At 46.2% G+C, this 14,959-nt stretch overlaps 1 protein-coding gene across 13 annotated transcripts in view; it reads left to right on the forward strand.

Annotated features, from left to right (window-relative positions):
* Window positions 1-14,959, forward strand: part of MAPK8IP3 (mitogen-activated protein kinase 8 interacting protein 3) — a 69,686-nt gene that overhangs the window by 42,739 nt on the left and 11,988 nt on the right. For 11 of the 13 annotated variants that reach the window (XR_014213767.1, XM_082200035.1, XM_082200037.1 and 8 more), the window contains 11 exons: window positions 717-773; window positions 2,151-2,321; window positions 3,820-3,979; window positions 4,527-4,622; window positions 6,500-6,661; window positions 8,301-8,466; window positions 9,876-10,061; window positions 11,119-11,305; window positions 12,082-12,204; window positions 13,078-13,158; window positions 14,117-14,184. Coding sequence is in view for 12 of the 13 variants with exons in the window: in XM_082200035.1 (XP_082056161.1) it covers window positions 717-773; window positions 2,151-2,321; window positions 3,820-3,979; window positions 4,527-4,622; window positions 6,500-6,661; window positions 8,301-8,466; window positions 9,876-10,061; window positions 11,119-11,305; window positions 12,082-12,204; window positions 13,078-13,158; window positions 14,117-14,184 (1,457 nt within the window). In the remaining variant the exon portion in view is untranslated. The remainder of the gene's footprint in view (window positions 1-716; window positions 774-2,150; window positions 2,322-3,819; window positions 3,980-4,526; window positions 4,623-6,499; window positions 6,662-8,300; window positions 8,467-9,875; window positions 10,062-11,118; window positions 11,306-12,081; window positions 12,205-13,077; window positions 13,159-14,116; window positions 14,185-14,959) is intronic. The other 2 variants (XM_082200039.1, XM_082200030.1) reach the window with 1 other exon arrangement.

Raw genomic sequence — 14,959 nt, forward strand, 5'->3', positions numbered from 1 at the left:
CAAAAAACCCAGTGGGTTTTTAACTCTCATTGGGTAGGTCTAAATGTATTCCAGCACCTCAAGAATCTTAGTGTTCATTTGAAAAAGAAGAAACGCAAAAACCCAATTATAGCCTTTACACGTGGCTTAATCTCATGTAATTGGGTTAGGGATTGCAGCCTTAACCTGTGGACTATTATTATTTGTTCGTATGCTTGGTTTTAATGTGGGGTTTGTTTGTTTTTTTGCATTGTAAGTAACTTGAGAGACTTTCGTGAGAAAAGCAACAAATAAATATAAATAAAATAAAATTGTTGCTTGCTTTTGTAGTGTGCAAGAGTTATGTATGATGTGGTTTATGCTGGATTGCATTATGATTAGGTGAGGGTTGTTGCATTAAATTATATTCTATGCATAATGTTTTTATCATGGGTTTGTTCTGTTATACCTAATGATGATGTACATATATAATTGTATTGTGCTTGATCTATTTATTTATATGGATGCTCATTTTTATTTTTTTTACAAATTTATAAAAATTCTATTTACTGGAACTGTTTCAAGGCTTTTCCTTTCTTTTTGCTTCTGGGCCTTCAGTGCATGTCATTTGTAGTTGAATCCTGAAACCAACAGGCATACTAGTCCTCAGATCCCCAAATTAACCTTTTTTGCCGTTTATTTTGTCCGCTCATCTGTTGTCCAGCCGTTTAATAATTATCTATTGTATTTGTTCACAGAGCCTCTCGGGAGCACCCTTCTGTCCAGGAGAAAAAGAAATCTACTATTTGGCAATTGTAAGTAGTGTGTTTGCTTGTGAACTGTGAAATGCAGAAGAACATGTGCAGTAGAGTACAGTCAAGTAAAAGCACACTAATTCTACCAGTTCATTTTTACGGACAAAGTTGCATATTTGGATGTGAGAAGGGAGGTAACATCACTGGTGCAATAGATAGCCTGTGCTGCCTCTTGACATTCTTTATGTTTAAACCTTGCACATTCCATCAGATGAGGGTGTGTGAAGACAACTTCAACTCACGTAGCACTTTTGGGTAGCTGCTGGGGCTCCAGAGTTTCAAAAAAGCACATCACCGAACCATCCTTATCTGTCCTCTGTAGCTGCAAACTCTCATTTTAAATTTCCCATTGTGCCACAGAGCACCGTTGTGTTGAGTGCTGCAGAGCATTATGGGAAGTTTAAAAAGATGGCTTCCAAGGTGCTAGCTGATCATGCCAGGTAAAGAAGAGGCTGCCAAGATGGTACTTTGCCAAGACCCCTCTCAATCAAAGGGAATAAATAAAATATTAAAGAAGAGCAGTTGTGGCAGTGAACTGCTTCACATCCTCCAGCAACCCTGGGGTTAGATGGATGGGGTCTTCAAGCTCAGAAGATGTGGCTTTCAGATAGGTTTGAACTCTGGTCCACTATATATTGCTGAACTATCATTCCTGACCATTGTCCACACTGGTTGGGGCTGATGGGTATTGTCATCCAACAACATCAGGAGTGCCACTGTTTTCCCACCTGATCATTTTCAGACTCATGCATGCAAACAGCAGATGAAATGCCAAATTTATTCTTGCACAAGATGCTCTCCCATTAAAACCTAAACATAGTACAACTCCTTGCCTCATCCCATGTCAGGAAGTTCTCTAATGTTTAGCAACTTTCCAGTAACTTCCATATAGGATTCTTTCTGTTTCTCATTTTTCCCATTTTAAATTCAGTTCTCCTTGTTTTTGCTGCAATTTGCACTTTAAAAAAATCCTCTTGAATACTCACCAGCATTTTAGGGCGCATTTCTCCTAATAAATATATATTTTTGGATACAGTTTTGATTAATATGCACATTTTTGCAAGCAGTTTTTCCTAAGACTAAGCATTTTGTATGTTATCTTCACTAATAGATAACATCTATTTTTCTGCATTTTTTTACACATTGTTTGGTTGGAGAACTGCACTGCAAAATTCCAAGATGTGTGAATTTCAAAGGGTTGCTGTGTTTTGATAGGTGTATTGGGTCTGAGAAGCGTGAATTAGGTAGTTTCTCATTAAAGTGCAAACAAATAATCCCCGCCCCCAATTCATACTCCTGTACCTCCTTTCTTCTTCTTTGGGATTAACAATACAAAACTCATGATTTAACACCTTTGGCTTCCTTCTTTCTCCCCAGCTTCAGCCGCCTGTTCAGCTCCTCCTCCAGTCCTCCACCCGCCAAAAGGAGTTACCCATCAGTGAACATCCATTACAAATCTCCCACGGCAGCTGGGTTCAGCCAGCGCCGTAGCCACACTATGTGCCAGATCAATGCTGGGAGTCGCACCCTTGAGTTCTTCCCGGATGAGTGAGTTCATCGACCACTTTGGCTAAAGTTCCTGCTGTGGCTTGTCCTAGTTGCTTGGCGGAAACCCAGAAAGTATAGCTTCAAAGCATGTGCTGACCAGATTTTGACAAGGCTGGACATAGTCAGTGGCTGCTTGGAATCCAGCGACCTGCAAATCTCCTTTTCGTTACTTTATAGTAATAAAAATATTTCAGGGAAAACTTAAGAATGAACAAGATAGTGAAGCACATCAAAGTAAAGAGGGGAACATGTTTTGCGTGTTACTATTTATTCAAATATTTGCCCTGAAAAACGCAACATGCTTGTCAAAGAAGAGAGGAAGACATGCATAAATTGGACATATCTATATATTGCCTCCAATGTTATTTTTACTCAGAGTAAACCCATGAAAACAATAGCCCTGGGTTAGTTATGTTCATTCGTTTCAATGGATCTCTAGTAGAACTACTGTATTTTTCGCCCTATAGGACGCACTTTTCTCCCTCCAAAAATGAAGGGGAAATGTGTGTTCGTCCTATGGGGCGAATGCAGGCTCTCACTGAAGTCTGGAGTGCGAGAGGGGTCGGTGTGCACCGACCCCTCTCACTCTCCAGGCTTCAGGAAGCTATCCCCCCAGCCCGGCAAGCTCCGGGAATGATGGCGAGGTTGCGCGCCATTGCTCTCGGACCCGTTCTGGGGGCTCGAGTTGGGGGAAGCCCGAGCTTCCCCCGCCCCCAGCCCCGTAAGCTCCAAGAGCGATGGGGAGGTTGCGCAACCTCACCTTCGCTCCCGGACCCCCAGCCTCGAGGCTAAAAACGAAGCCAGGACAGCGAGCGGGATCCATCCCGCTCGCTGTCATGGCTACTTTGGTCTTTGGGGCTGGGGGGGAGAGGAAAATAAAATTTCCCCCTTTATTTCCCCCCCCAAAAAAATAAGTGCGCCCTATGGGCCGGTGCGCCCTATAGGGCGAAAAATACGGTAAATAGCACATCACAACCCTAATAGTAAAAAGGGCCTACCTTTGATTCCCACAGAACCAAGGTTTTGACAAATGCTTTTTGGATGGATGCATCATGCCTCAGTGGATTTTTAGCACCCGGTTTTGCTCAGGAATTCTAAGGACCACCCCCAATCAGTTTAGTCTGGGAGTCAATAATTAAAATCAGTGCAGCTCAGAAAGGTTCATTCCACCTTCTTGATTCAAAATGGTGTCCAAGTGTATCCAAACCTAGAAAAAAGAAACCCAGCGTCTTGGTTTCAGAATCTATTGTGCAAAAATTGGCCATGCAATCTGAAGAGGTGTCCAAATGCTTAGAGAACTGATTAAAAAAAATACTTTCTAAAATATATAGTAGGAGATTTCCTTGGTTCACTGCCATAGCTTTCCCCCCTGCTTTGTGTGTATTATTGACTGAGCTTCAACCTCTCTCTCTCTTTTTCCTCTCACTCCGTGAATCTCTATCTTTCTACTGCCACGGCAATGCTTCCTTGACCCTCTGCCTCTCATTTCTAACCATAGATTGAGAAGTAACACTGTTGCGTCTCTCCTCAGTGACTGTACGTCATCCGCACGTCGCGAACAGAAGCGCGAACAGTACCGCCAAGTCCGGGAGCACGTGCGGAATGATGACGGTCGCTTGCAGGCCTGTGGCTGGAGCCTGCCCGCCAAATACAAACAGGTAGGCCTCATTCACCGAGAGGCAAGAGAGGTGAAGTTTGGTTTATTGAATTTGTGGAAATGTTTTCCACAACAACTATAAAAGTCCTGGTGTTGATTTACAGCAAGAATAACATGCAGTCATTAAAATGCGTATGCTGTAACATCATTGAGGCCGAGAGGGGGTACCCAATCGTCTGGGCAATCCAGGACTGCCATACACATTGCCCAGGCTTGCACCCCAGGGAAGTCACTTCAGTGCTGCTAACTCAGTGGTTTGACTTCACCTCCAGAGGCGCACTTCATTGTCTCTTGAGACAGATGGATGCCAACAATTAACCTGTGGGCACTATCAAAATTGTCCATTAGCATATGAACTAGATAGCTTTATAGTTGCCACATGTGTGTTACGTGTGTGTGTGTGTGATTTCTCCTGGTTGGCCACTGAAAGGAACAGGTTGTTGGACAAAATGGCCCTTTGATGTACTCTTCTTATGCTCAGTTTGGCAGCTGGAAATCACATTTTGGTTGAGAGTTGAATCATGTCCTGTCCTTTCTGTCCCCAATAGCTGAGTCCCAATGGTGGCCAAGAGGACAACCGGATGAAAAATGTCCCAGTGCCTGTGTATTGCCGCCCACTAGTGGAAAAGGACCCTACCATGAAGGTAAGTGTCACATATGTGCAAAAGCTTCCCATTCCTTTTAGCAGATAGTTCTGTCGTTGCTGAACGTTGCGTCACAAGTTCAGGCATGCCTTCATGTGAATAACCTACTTGTCAAACAGAAGTGACGAAGATGTCCCAACAGTTGACACTCCCCTCCTGCCAAGCTTTTCAAGGCAAGGCAAGCTCACTCTTGGGACTCTCTTGCCCTACAAGTCTGCTGTGTGCACACATGATGCACACTTCATCTGGGCGGATGCGTCTGATTCCACCTGTGAAGGCAGCACTTGTTTCCTGGTAACGAGTCTGTGTGCTGCCCCTTTGCCTCCAGCTCCACCACCAGCTCCTTCTCCCTCTTGCTGGCCAGAGTCCTCCCACCTCCCTGATCACAGAATCATAGAGTTGGAATAGACCACAAGGGCCATCAAGTCCAACCCCCTGTCAAGCAGGAAACACCATCAGAGCACTCCTGACATATGGTTGTCAAGCCTCTTCTTAAAGACCTCCAAAGAAGGAGACTCCACCACACTCCTTGGCAGCAAATTCCACTGCTGAATAGCTCTTACTGTCAGGAAGTTCTTCCTAATGTTTAGGTGGAATCTTCTTTCTTGTAGTTTGGATCCATTGCTCCGTGTCCGCTTCTCTGGAGCAGCAGAAAACAACCTTTCTCCCTCCTCTATATGACATCCTTTTATATATTTGAACATGGCTATCATATCACCCCTTAACCTCCTCTTCTCCAGGCTAAACATGCCCAGCTCCCTTAGCCGTTCCTCATAAGGCATCGTTTCCAGACCTTTGACCATTTTGGTTGCCCTCCTCTGGACACGTTCCAGTTTGTCAGTGTCCTTCTTGAATTGTGGTGCCCAGAACTGGACACAGTACTCCAGGTGAGGTCTGACCAGAGCAGAATACAGTGGCACTATTACTTCCCTTGATCTAGATGCTATACTCCTGTTGATGCAGCCCAGAATTGCATTGGCTTTTTTAGCTGCCGCGTCACACTGTTGGCTCATGTCAAGTTTGTGGTCAACCAAGACTCCTAGATCCTTTTCACATGTACTGCTCTCAAGCCAGGTGTCACCCATCTTGTATTTGTGCCTCTCATTTTTTTTGCCCAAGTGCAATACTTTACATTTCTCCCTGTTAAAGTTCATCTTGTTTGTTTTGGCCCAGTTCTCTAATCTGTCAAGGTCGTTTTGAAGTGTGATCCTGTCCTCTGGAGTGTTAGCCACCCCTCCCAGTTTGGTGTCATCTGCAAATTTGATCAGGATGCCCTTGAGTCCATCATCCAAGTCGTTGATAAAGATGTTGATGATGCTCTACAGTCTGGCAGGGGCAGAGGAGAGCCCGCAGATCTGCTTCTCCCTCTCTGACATCTAGAGTTCCAAGGGGAGGAGCTCTCCCCTCCATTCTCGGGTGCCAGCCTTACAGCACCCACCCTTTATCTTCTCCTTCTCTGTTTTCCTCCTCCTGTTCCTGATTTATCTGGGGTTGCCAAGCCATGCCAGATTCTGATGGAGCCAAGGAGCCTGCGATGGGAGCTTTCTACACAGATAATAGTATCCCTGGTTTGGATAGATACATTTGTGTTTCCTTTTCACGGGAATCTAGTGAAATGCTGATTCACATTCCCAAGACTCCTCAACCTTTGTTGTGGAGGCCCAGTGGTACAGAGGTCTCTAGAGCTGTACCCTTGCTTACAGCATTCTTTAGGATGGATCATTGGGTTTGTGCTGAATTCTGATCTATTGCAGATCATATTTGAGAATGAAGACACTGCAAAGATGATCAAGACATGCCAAGTGGCTCACATCCTTTTACCCCGCCCCATACAAAAAAATCTGCTCTTCTTCAGACTCCTTTCTTTGTTTTTTTAGTTGTGGTGTGCAGCTGGTGTCAACTTGACAGGTTGGAAGCCTGTGGAACCAGATACTGGAAATGGGCAGAAACCAGATCCAGGATGTGATCCTCTCACTTGCGACCGAGAAGCAGAAGGAGAGAGCACCAAGAGTAACCACACATCGCCAGAAAAGAAAAAGGTTGGGGAAGAGAGCTGTCCATTTCTCCCATTTTCCTTCTTACACATTTAAGTGTGACTTCCTCAGCTATTTTTTATAAGCTGGATACACAGCAAAGCAACAATCATGCACTCTAACATCAATTTGGCATTCACCATGTATTTTTTAATGAAGCATTTGTGGTTCTACAGGAGATATAAATCAGTGTTTCCCAAACTTTTTTGGGCAACGGCACACCTGTTTACTGAAAAAAAATCTTGCGGCACACCACCATTAAAGCCCCGCCCCGTGACGTCAGCGCGCAGCGTCACGCCGGGAGGGACGCACGAAAGTGAAAGTTTTTTTCCCTCCCCCTTGCCGGGGAACCTCCAAGCTTTGGGGGTGGGAGGAGGCAGCAGAGCGAGGGACTGAGGGACGGTGGCAACTGAGGCGGCGGCGGCTGTTGTGGTGGTGGCGGTGATAGCGGGCGGAGGAGGGGGCGGCGGCGGGGCTTGAGGAGCCGTCGCCGGGAGTTGCTGCTGCTGTTGTTGCTGCTGCTGCCCGGACATGCCGGCCTCCTCCTCCTCCGCTGTCTCGCACTCCTCCCTTTTGCACGCGCTGCCCCGCCGCTCGGCACCACCACCGCGGAGCCGCCCCCGGCTCGACGCGGATCCTCGCCGCCGCCGCCTCTCACCGCCCGACTCGCCCGCCTCCCTCCCACGGCACACCAGCCAATGTCTCACGGCACAGAAGTGTGCCGCGGAACACTGGTTGGGAAACACTGATATAAATACTGGATTTAGTGGCTGGTACCTGGGCTGCACTTAGATGAGAGAGGGGTACTGTACATTTTGAACAAGATGCAAATACCAGCCATGGGGCAGGGGAGCTATTCTGATCAGGGGCACAGTGGGGACAAAGGGTTAAATCCCAGCAATCCCTTTTTATGGTGGGGATCCCTCAGCAGTTATTTAGGTGTTTTGAATCCATAGAATTGCTAATAACATGAATAGCACAGTCCTAAAAATAACACAGAGGGAGGCGATTGTAAATCATCTCGCCCAGAGACACTGGCAGTCTTAAACATCTGTGAGACCCTGTGATCATGTAGAAGCCCAACAGGTATGGGAAATCTCAGGAACTGGGGCTCAGTGTGGCCCTCCAAGCTTCTTTCTCACACCAGCTACCCCTGCTACTCATGCTGCTTCGCATTCCTCGAGTGTTTTTGCCCTTGAGCACCAATACTGCCTTTTGCTTGCCTGGATGGAGAAACAGCTGTACTGTACAAAGCTAACGCTTATATCCAGTGCTCCTCCTAGTTTTACCCCTGGCCCTCTGAAGGTTGCCCAGAAAAGGAATGCAGCCCTTGAGCTGAGAAAAGGTTCCCCACTCATACCCTAGAGATTCATTGTGAATATGCTTTTGCACTCAGCGCCTCCCTGCCTCCTGCATTCCATGCTGGAGTGAGAGCCAGGTACTGAGACGAACTGTGAGTGAAACCTGTTCCCCGCCCCTGGGGTGAACTTGCAAGGATAATTACCCTCAATCATCCTTGTTTTTCCTTTGCCAACGATCTCCCGCTGTCATGGGAGCTGCCTCCATTAAGGCAGACCGGAACCGGAAGCCTTCCCACCCACCACATTCTCTCCCTCTCTCTCTCTGCATTTTTGCTGTTCTGCAGGCCAGAGAGTTGCACGAGATGGATGCCACATCCAGCAGAGTGTGGATCCTCACGAGCACCTTGTCTACAAGCAAAGTTGTGATCATAGATGCCAACCAGCCAGGGACGGTGGTGGATCATTTCACCGTATGCAATGCTCACGTCCTTTGCATCTCCAGCATTCCAGGTAAGTGAATGACTCTTCATAGCAGTTCAGGTACTGTTTCCAAAGCTGGCAAGCCCGCAGGGAAGGAGATCACAACCTAGAATATGAAAGGGATCTTGCCAGTTCCACCCATAAGGCAGGTATTTTAAAAAACATAAGTCGTGCACACTTGAAATGTGGTACTGTAGTGAATCAGGGTTTGTGTATTGGCCCTGGGGCAGGACTCTCTCAGCCCTGCTCTCACTCACTCGTCCACACACAGAGAGATGTAAACAAACATATAACCTCTCTTCTACGGGCAGAGGAGAAATTATGTCTGGTTAAGGGTTTTAATGTGAACCTACCTAATTCACACTTTCTGAAACAGTATGCAGATCGAAACATAGCCTATCCTGAAGAAAAGAAACAGAAACATAGCTATCCTTTCAAATTTAAGCTCCTCTGAATTTTGTTATGCAGTTCTCTCCTGAAAAAATGTGTTTAAAAAATTGTATATTAGAGGAAAGGGCGCATAAAAATTAATGAAAACAACATACAAAGCACATGTTTTGCAAAGAGTATGAATATCAGTCAAAAGTGCATGCAGAATGTATATTAGGAGAAAATTGCACTGAAATGCTGCTTAATTTTCATGAGTACTCTTTTTAAGGAAATGCACATTAAAAAAAATTACTGCAGAAATGTGAACTTATGCTTGGAAAAGTTAGAATAAAAGAAAACAGAACTGACGAATTTGGCCTATTCCCCCCATGCGCAAATGTGCACATACACACGCGCACACAGAACCTCTTCTCCCCCACAAAAAGCCAAACCTCCTTAAAACAGCAATCATAATAGAAAACAAATGCTAGCAATACTTGCAGCTGTCAGGGTAAAGGCTAAGCTAGACATGACATTAGGTGCATGTTTGCATTGAACACGTATGTTTTTAAAAATACAAATAGTTGCCGTGGAACGGGGCTGATAGGATTCATTTTATGAAACAATGTGGGTTTTTTTACAGTTTTGAGAAATGTATTGTACCAAAATTGGTACAATATGTACCAATGTATTGTACCATCCCTTATGAATGTCAATGTATAAATAGCAGTCATGATTTTACTATTGCTTTGGAATATACCAGTCATCCACATTCATTCATTCATTTCATTTCATTTCATTGCCTGATTGTTTCACATTAAAACATAATGAAGCAATGTAACAATAAAAAAAAAAATTAAGTCCAATGCAGATAACAGTCTGAAATTAAAAACCTTCACTTAAAATACTTCATGGGAAAGGAAGATCTTTAGTAGGCAGAAGTATAATTTTAGCATGAGCAAGGAGCATTCTTGGAACTTGGCACAACTTGGCCTGGCATGCTGATAAGGCTGTTGAGCACAGACATTGTATACAGTGACGCAGGAGGCTTTCCTTTTCCTTCTTTGCAGCGGCCTGTGACACTGACTATCCTCCTGGAGAAATTTTTCTGGAAGGGGACATAAATCCCGAAGAGTCCTCTGAAACCGACGGCGTCTTGGCGGGCATCACCCTGGTGGGCTGTGCGACCCGGTGCAATGTGCCCAGCAGCAACTGCTCGTCCCGCGGAGACACTCCAGTGCTGGATAAGGGACAGAGTATGTCTCAGGTCACCATATGTGTATGTCAGTGAAGGGTTGCCTTTCTTCTTTAAATGCACCCATTTTACAGGTTTCAATGAAAAGGCTTCAAATTCAGCTATATGGAGCAAACACAGAGCAGTCAAATGACCCAAACACATAATGAAATCGTGATGTCCACAAATGTCTTTCCCAGTGTAAATAATGGGAATATTTCCTGCTCATCAGGGAGGAAGGAAAAGAGAAAAGAATGATGGGAAAGACAAAAGAAGGGGAGGAGCTGACAGGTGTTTGTGTGTGTGTGTGTGTGTGTGTGTGTGTGTGTGTGTGTGTGTGTATAAAGCTTGAGTTTGACTGAAATCTTAAAACATGTTGCCACTACAGAGTAAGTACAGTGGTACCTCAGGTTACAGACGCTTCAGGTTACAGACTCCGCTAACCCAGAAATAGTACCTCGGGTTAAGAACTTTGCTCTGATGCCTCATCATAAACAGCTTTAAAAGTCATGGCTTTCCCCAAATAATCCTGGCACCTGTAGTTTGTCAAGGATGCTGATAGTTGTTCCCCCACAGAGCTGCAATTCCCTGCACCCATAACAAACTACAGCTCCCAGGATTCCTTGGGGGAAAGCCATGACTTTTAAAGCTGTTTATGACGAGGCATCAGAGGTCCTTATATTTGTGGTGGAAGGAAAGGGACGATGGAGTAGAGAAGGTATGACATTAGTTCCAGCCAAGCCAAATCCAGTAAAGGGAAGGTGCTGGCAGGCTTCATAGTGAGGGGTGAAGCCTCAGGATACACCTACCCAATGCCCCACCGAGGGACTACTGGGTTGTATTCAGCGGGGAAATAAAAGTGTGATGTGACACCCTGTCCTTAATAAAAACAACTGTGGTTGCAGCTATATGTGGGAAGGAAGAGAAGGGCATGGATACAGGGTCTTTTGGGGGGTTTCCCATGGAAGCCCAACAAGCAGTCAGCTGATACTGCAGCTGGCTGTTCATCTGATGGACATGACCTTCCTTCTCTAGAGTATCCCATCTCTTGCCTTTTCCTTCTGCTTCCCTGCCTTCAGATGAGGTGCCTGCCGTGAGCAACGGCAAGATCAACCAGTCCCAGTCCACCGAGGAAGCGACAGAAGCTACAGAGGTGCCAGAGAATGGGGTACACGAAATGGAGCCAGCCCAAGTCCGCCCGGGCCCCCTTACGGAACATGTGTTTACAGACCCAACCCCAGTTCAAGTGCCTGTGAGGCAAAACAGGTAGGGGGAATGCTCCTTAAAGACTGCTCTTCCTTGTCTTGAATGAGGAGGCTTATTAATTTAGGACAGACAAAAGAAAGTATTTAATTAAAGAATTCACTCCTCCCAATACATAGTGATGGCCACCAACCTGGGTGGCTTTAAGAACGAATTAGATGTATTCATGTGGGATAAGGCTATCAATGCCTATTAGTCACAAAGGCTATGTTCTACCTCTAGTGTCTGAGGCAGGGTACCTCTTAAGACCAGCTGCTGGGAGCTGCAGGAGGGGGACATGTTGTTGTTCCCAGGTCCTGCTTGCAGCCTTCCCATAAGCCCATTATGATAATAGGATCCTGGGACAAGGTGGGCCTTGGGCCTGTTCCAACAGGGCTTTTCTTACACCCCTGTCAGTTTTATTGACAGTCCAAGAGAGGGGCCTGGAGAAATCACGTCAGTGCTGCTAATGCAGCAAAAACAACACGGGAGGCAGTAGTTGCAAGATATTAGTCTCTGCAGCTACAGCAGCAGCTGTGATTCTCCAGCGGTCTGACTTCACCTCCAGAGATGCTCTCTCTCCATTGGATTCCAACAGTTTTTAAAACCATTTTCGACATAGCCTCCGAGGCAGCTAACAAACCGAATGAAAATGACACAAAACGGAGTGCAAACATTTAAGGCAGAACCGTGTTAAGAATCGGTTAACAAACTTGCCTGTAGCAAAGCAAAAGTAATATTTTTTCAGTTTATTGCCTAGCCCCAACCTGTAGTGTGTTTTTCCCCCACCCCCTCCACAGTGAAAACGGGCAGCCAAAGATGGAGTCGAGCACAGCAGCCCAGGAGCAAGAAGCAAATGGAAACGCGGCTGGCACTACCACAAGCGCTGCCCCTACCATGTGGCTGGGAGCACAGAATGGCTGGTATGTCTCTCTAGCCCACAGTGGTGGCTTGGCGAACCATTGATAACGTCGGTCTCTAGTCTCCAGGCAAGAAGCATTGAAAACAGCATAGTGCAAGGCAGAATGATGGAATAATTGGGTTCAGAGCAAAAGCAAACGCCCCCCCCAGATGAAAACACTTCTTAGCAGAGTTGGGGGACCTGTGTCAGTCTAGATGCTGATATATTCCAACTCCCATCAGAGCTAGCCAGCATGGGGGTGTTGATGGGAGTCTCAGTCCAACAACATCTGGAATAAATTAGGTGTCCCGGCCAACACCATATTAGAACTTGCAGGGGAATCTGCCGGTAATGTGACTTACTGTCAGGGTCCAGCATAGGGCCGAGAGGCCATTCTGCAAACAATCGGATCTTGGGGTCCTGGGGTGCAAAGCTGGCTGTCAGTCCAGGGGCCCCAGATATGAGCAGTTTAGTCCCAGGCAAGTGGAGGCTGACTTCCAAAAGCACAACCAGAGAAGGTGGGCAGGAAGGCTAATTCAAGGCAGGCTGGGAGGTCAGATAGAGGAAGCGTGACATTGCACGGTCCAAGCAGTGAGCACACCGCCCAGAACGGAGAGGCAAGCTTTGAAGCAGAGGTTTCACAGGGCTTGGTAGAAGACGACTGGTCGGCTGATGGGCTGCTCAGTTAGGCTCCATTCCTGGCATCTCTAGGTAGGACTGGGGAAATCCCGTCTGAAATTGTGGATAGCTGCTGCCAGTCAGTGTAGACAACACTGGGCTAGATGGACCAATGAGTCTGACACAGTGTAAGGCAGCTTCCTGCACCCTACTTTATAGCCCAAATTGGTGTGGGGCTCGGGGACCGTACTGCCTAACTAAGCTACCTTTCCCCCAGGTTGTATGTGCACTCAGCAGTCTCAAACTGGAAGAAATGTCTACACTCAATCAAGCTGAAGGATTCAGTGCTGAGCCTGGTGTAAGTAGAGATGCTGAACTTGGTGTCTATGAATTGATACATAACTAACTATGGATATTCACATCTTTTAGAAAACTTGCTTGTCTGGTCAGGAGAGGGACTGTATCTCTGTAGAAGAGCACCTGGGTCACATGGAGAAGGTCCAGACTCAGTCCTTGGCATCTCCTGCTTTAAAAAGTGCCTGGTGGTGGTGGGTTATGGGAAAATCCCTCTACCTAACACCTTGGAGAGCCATCACTAGTTCAGAGCTCATAGCAGCACTCAGCTGGACAGACGATATAGGAAAGCAGCTTTCTATATAAAGCGGAAAGGACCGCAGCTCAGTTGTAGAGTGCATGGTTCTTATGCAGAAGATCTCTGGCTCAGTTCCTTCCTGTTAAAAGGGAATCAGTTGATGTGAAATATCTCTTCCCGAGACCCTGCCAGTGAGAGGGGACGCTACTAGGCTAAATAGGCAAATCATCTGACCCTGGTAGAAAGCAATTTCCCATGTTCCATATTCCATATTTGCATTAGACATCATAGAATTTTAGAGTTCGGAGGCACTCTAAGGGTCATCTAGTCCAACCTTCAATGCAGGAATTGTACCATTGAACTTCATTCTTCACCAAGATTCCCAAAATATTTAAATTATGTAAACCAAGGGCTGAGGAGTCATACCACCCATCTCCCTGAAGAAACCAGAACCAGCAGAAATCCTGCTCAGCCCCCAACCTGCAAACAGCACAATCTTTTGACAGTTCAGAAGGCCTTGCCAACGACCCTAAGGGGCTCGAAAATTTTCTTTCTTGTTTTAAATTGAGAGCTTAGATCACCAAGTTCATTGCCTGTTTCCTGTGCTTGCATGGTGCGATCATACAATATTACTTAACTCACAGTTGTTGTTCATGTTCCTGCACAGTGTTATTACGTGCCTTGCTTTGAAACTAATCCTTCCCCCCATCCCATGTACATTCAGGCATGTGAAAGGACGTGTTCTAGTGGCCCTGGCTGATGGAACCCTAGCCATATTCCATCGAGGAGAAGGTAGGTCCAACATTGTGGGGAATGATGCAGTTTTGCTGTAAAGCTGGGGAAAGGCCTTGCAGTCAGATTTGGGAAATCAGGACTGGTGGGATTCAAAGGGACAAGTTTTCCTTCCATGGAAGCTTTCCTCCTAGTTAGAGGAGTAGAGGTATTTTAGGGGTGGGGGATAGGATTTCAGTTGGAACCACACAGGGTCAAAGTGTTAAAGCCCTTCCTTCTGCATACCACAGTTCTGATCCAGCTACCTATCCAGAGCAAGCTTCCATAGAATCAAGAGAATTGCAGAGTCAGAAGAATGCAGGAATCACAGCTAAAGAATCCCTAACAGATGGCCAGCCAACCTCTGTTTCAAAACCTCACATATAGTTTGACCCTGACTTATCTGCATATCCTAACTAACAGAACCTGGCAATCAAAAGAGACTTTAGTACATGCCGCAGAAGCTTGGGAAATCCCAGCTTTCCAATGTACAAATATGAAACCATTCTAGATTTGCTTCTCCCCGATCCAGCCCACATGGGTGGAGGAGAGCAAGAGCACCCCTGCTTTGGTTATTTTTCCTCCTCTGACCCTTGTTACTCAAGCAAGACTTGAACTGAAACAGGAAGCCCTCTTATACTCCTTCCTGTCCAAGAGCATCCAATGGCCAGTGGTGGGCGGAGTCTGTCCAGGGTCTGAAAGTACTTCCCTGAGAAGCTGCCTCCTGCAGTTCAGTGGCTCACCACACAGGGCAGATCCCAGAAACACCTGATACATCAAGACCACTGAGAATCAA

This window comes from Podarcis vaucheri, assembly GCF_965113315.1.
Source record: "Podarcis vaucheri genome assembly, chromosome: 14".
Classification (NCBI taxonomy): Eukaryota; Metazoa; Chordata; class Lepidosauria; order Squamata; family Lacertidae; genus Podarcis; species Podarcis vaucheri.